This window comes from Harpia harpyja, chromosome W (genome assembly GCF_026419915.1).
Source record: "Harpia harpyja isolate bHarHar1 chromosome W, bHarHar1 primary haplotype, whole genome shotgun sequence".
In the NCBI taxonomy this organism is placed as follows: Eukaryota; Metazoa; Chordata; class Aves; order Accipitriformes; family Accipitridae; genus Harpia; species Harpia harpyja.
Genome location: NC_068968.1, coordinates 18296237 through 18300553, shown reverse-complemented (window position 1 = coordinate 18300553; position 4317 = coordinate 18296237). Strand labels below are relative to the sequence as shown.

The window sequence follows — 4317 nt, the reverse complement described above, 5'->3', positions numbered from 1 at the left end:
ATAAAGGCTGTAAAGGTGTTTCATTCTACGAAGTAAAAACACTACTCAAGTCCTGTTACTTCCTTTGCTCACAACTCATTGTGACCTGTGCTTCTGTTACCAGTTTCAGGATCTAAACTAGAGAAACAGAAGTACCACGTATAACTATTATTTCTACTTTCTCTAAAGAAAATTTTCTCAATTACAACCTGTAAATTTCCCAAGTCTATACACTTAGTATAACACAATTCTATAATTATAGTATCTTCCCAAAGGGTTAGTTAAAGAGGTGATACTTGTCACTAAATTGAAGACAGAGGGGAAAAAAAAAATTGTCTATGTCCCGCTTTGAGAAACACCAAGGCAAAAAAAGTTTTCCCTTAGTAGTAAAAATAGTGTATTCACATACCACTAACTACGATAGGCAGAAGATCCTGTTGATAGGATGTGACAACCAAAAAGAGAATAAACTACACCGAGGTGTCAAAGTTAGTAAAAAAAACTGCAGGAGAGGGGAAAGAGAAAGGTAAGGTATTACAAGTAGGAAATACTTCATTACCAATACAGCAGTTTTCTCTTTAATAAAGAAACATTTTTATCCTCTTAAATTTAGACAAGAAAATGGCATATTTCAATACATTGTGCCAAAATTAACTACACCAACATTTGCATGCCTGTTCCAAGAAAAAAAAAACAAAACGAAACTGACCTCTTGAATAGAAAACTGTTTAAAAACCACCCCCCCACCCCCCAAACACCAACCCACTCCACCCCAACCAAAAAAAACCCACACACCACCTTTGGCCCAAAATTATTAGATGCCACCTTATAAAAAAAGTCTTTTCCTAAAGAAGTTAAACATAGACAAAATCTCAGCTTTATAAATATTTTTGCTTTAGTTTTAAATTGCAAATTACTTACTATAAGAAGTAGTGCAATTCAAAAATATTTTGAAGGAGGAATGTCTATATATAAGCTATGTTATAAATGCACGTGACATCACCAAGAGCAGTTGTGCTTATGAATTAACCCTACATAGTTTGTACAACCCTGTGGAAAATATTTAAAGAACTAAAATGAACCAAATAAAACTATAAATAATATATTAGTTTTTAAATGTGTGATTATAAAGAAAAAGTTTGACACAAAGAAAGCAAAACGTGCTTATTGCATAGATATACTTCTGCTGCTTATAAAAGCAAGATCTGGTGATAAAAATATGTTTAACTCATTCTGAAATGCAGTCACTGCTGACAGAGTACATTTAATATAAATGCAAACAAAACTTAGTAGATTTTAAAACAATACCCTTGATGCTATGCACCGAGACAATACTCTGTAAATCAGTTTATTTTCCATGTAGTGGACAAATCCAGCCAGTGTAATTATTTTTTCTGCACGTGAATAGTAAAATCAGAGTGCTTATTTTCCCCACAAGAAATGTGTTCACTGTGAGAATACTGGGTCTTGCAATACCCCACATAAAGCTTTCAATTTAAAAGGTTAGTTCTAGAAATTTGGAACCAAACCATCAGGTTTTTTTGCTGTTAATAACAATGACTACACTACAAATGGCTAAAGAACAGTTATGTGTGGAAAAAGCAGAACAGTACAAACAGCTCAATTAAGGAAAAGAGTTTTAGTGCACTTTGCTCATTTTAGCCAACATGCTACATTGCCCTTTTTGCATACAAAGTGGACTCAAGGATTTCCATTTTAAGAAAGAAATGACTTGGCAAGCAAAACACTGTGTCAAGCTGCCCTTTTTTTCCTAATAGACTTGGACATATTAAGACAGAAGCTTTGCAAGACATTACACAATTCTTTTTGGTTTTATTATTAAATGAGAAAGTCTGATTTGTTACATTGTCACATTGCTAGTCAGAAATGCTGCAGTGATGAAGAAAGTCAATGCTGAGTCAACCCAAGTCCTCATTCTACAACATTTGTTTGCAAAGAAATTATAGTAATGTTCAACACAACATTCCTTGCTTTCTTCGGGGAGGAGTCCCATCATTCTTCCTCTAATGGGGTATGTTACTACGTAATTAGAAATTTTTTTGGACAATACATCCCCAAATTTTCATGAGATCAAAACAAGCTTCTACAGATATTACAGAAATCTTCACACATCATCATCATCTGACGTATCACTGCTGCTTGTCTCAGAATCCTCATTGTCCAGAGCAGGTTTGAAAGTGCTGTTTTTCCAGGGGCTAAATTTAAAATCACAGATGAGGCCATTTTTCAAAATGCCATTTTTCCGAAGGCCATTTTTTTGTAACTGAAATGAGAAAACAAGATGTATTCAGAGAAAAAAAAAAGCTAAACACAACAATCTGTTGCATTTCAGCATTCTCTACATCACCTATGGACTACATTAGATCCACTGCATGACCTATTTTATATATACACACAAAGGAAAATTCACCTGAGAGCCTTCACTTCTGGGCCAGCCACCTGCATCCAAGAGCCTCCAAGTGTGCTAAACTAAGCTCCTGCAGTGAGCAAGAGCTTACCCTCTTCTCACCCATTTCCTCAGACACCTTGCCCCAGTGATCCCTCCCACATGGTCTCTCCTGTGATGCAGTCCCTTTTTCCACAGTCTGCTCCAAACACCTGTGCTAAGGGCAGGGTCTGCAGTGAGGAAGGGGCCCAGGAAGAGAAGCAGGGAGGAATGGGTATCCCAGTCTGTCTACCTGATGCAGTTGGAAAGTCAAAGACAGTGGAGAGAAGAAAACAACTTATTCTACAAGAAAGGAATTACTGCATTTCCAGACATAGTGCAGAAGCTGGGCGATAAGCCAGGCATTTAAGAGTTTAATATTCCAAATGCTCTAATTAGCACCTGCATGGCTAGACTTATGGAAATATCAAATGTTCAGATTTAACATTATGCAAGATTCTCCCTTCCAGCCTCTCCCTCACTGACCCCATCAGGTATATAAAACACTCCTAATTAAAAAAAAAAAAATAATAATATTCAAGTCTAGATTGCCTTTTCAGACTTTGTTACTAGTGAATTAAGTGTCCCTCAATTTCCAACAGAGAAAATTCAGGTTTTGGAAAGCCAAGGAAGCTGCATAAAAACCTCTAAAGAAAATTCCCTTTCCTCAGGCTAAGGTGAGGAGCTGGAAAGCCTGTGCAATTGTACTACTAGCAATGCTGAAACTACTCAGAACCACTCCCCTACCCTTCCCTTGATATTTTGAGAATAGGCCTTACCTACAATAAGCACTGGTCTCCTATCTTTTTAAAGTAACTATTCTTCCGAAAGCACAAGGAGGCAAGAGAGAGGAAAGAAAAAGGGTACTGAAATGGCAGCATCCCCAACCATCAAAATTACTGGAGAATCCCCTCAAAGGTAGGCATTTAGGGTAGCCACCTACAAGTTCATAATGGAACATTAACTTAGCATTACCTGTTCACTAATGACTTGGAATTCCCTCATCTCATCCTCTGTTAGTGGAGCACATGTTTCATCATTTTCACTGTCTTCCTGCCAGCCCATCTCCTTTAACAACCTTTAAAATAAAAAGGACAACATTAAGAAATTTGCTACACACACTCAGACATTTCAATCTGCTTACATAGATGTGTAAAGATCTGTAATAAATGGATTAATCAATCCATAATTTTTTTTAAACAAACTCTTACATAAAAGTAGGTTAAAAGCCTTACAAAAGATATATAAAGCACAGAAGTTGAGAAGTTCTCAGGTCCTTCACAGATGACCCTGTTTTACCACTACATGTTTAATTTCAAAGGTTGCAAAAATTAAACAGTAATACTTTATCTATAGAACACATTCTTAATTTCAAGCATATATGCAAACCATCACTTGCACATACCAAGTATTACATTTCCTGCCATCAGGTTTCACGTACGAAATAGACCCTGCTCTCTCTGCCAATCCAGTGAACATAAAAGCGAAATTTCATCATATTATCTCACTTCAGGATCTTTATTACCAGCCTAAAAAAACCTGACAGTTTTTCATATTCTGTTTCAATTGGACGGCTGCTCTCCAGGACTGCAGCAATAAAGAAAGGAAAAGCAAAAGAGAAAAGAATTTGGATCATATGCAAGTTCAGCTGTTGATGCATAAGATTTCTCTTAAAAGCATATCTGGTGTTGGGACTATGGACTTTACAGCCCATTAAGCTGCGACCTCCATCATCAATATATTTGTGTAAGAAGTTATCAAAGGCAAATGGCTTTAGTACAATCAAGTGACCCTGGCTACACTATGATATTCATCATATTCCTAAAGTTCAAGCAGGAAGAAAGTAGAATCTAAGTAACTGTACCTTCATTTTAAGACAAGAAACCTCTGTC

At 36.4% G+C, this 4317-nt stretch overlaps 1 protein-coding gene across 1 annotated transcript; it reads right to left on the bottom strand.

Moving 5' to 3' along the window:
- Positions 1–772: 772 nt before the first annotated feature.
- Positions 773–3524, bottom strand: LOC128136232 (vasculin-like). The gene is made up of 2 exons (XM_052775468.1): positions 3401–3524; positions 773–2263 (listed from the first exon to the last, which is right to left on the bottom strand). Exons 1-2 carry the CDS (start codon positions 3488–3490, stop codon positions 2105–2107), a joined length of 249 nt encoding a protein of 82 aa, XP_052631428.1. The 5' UTR covers positions 3491–3524; the 3' UTR covers positions 773–2104.
- Positions 3525–4317: the final 793 nt, after the last annotated feature.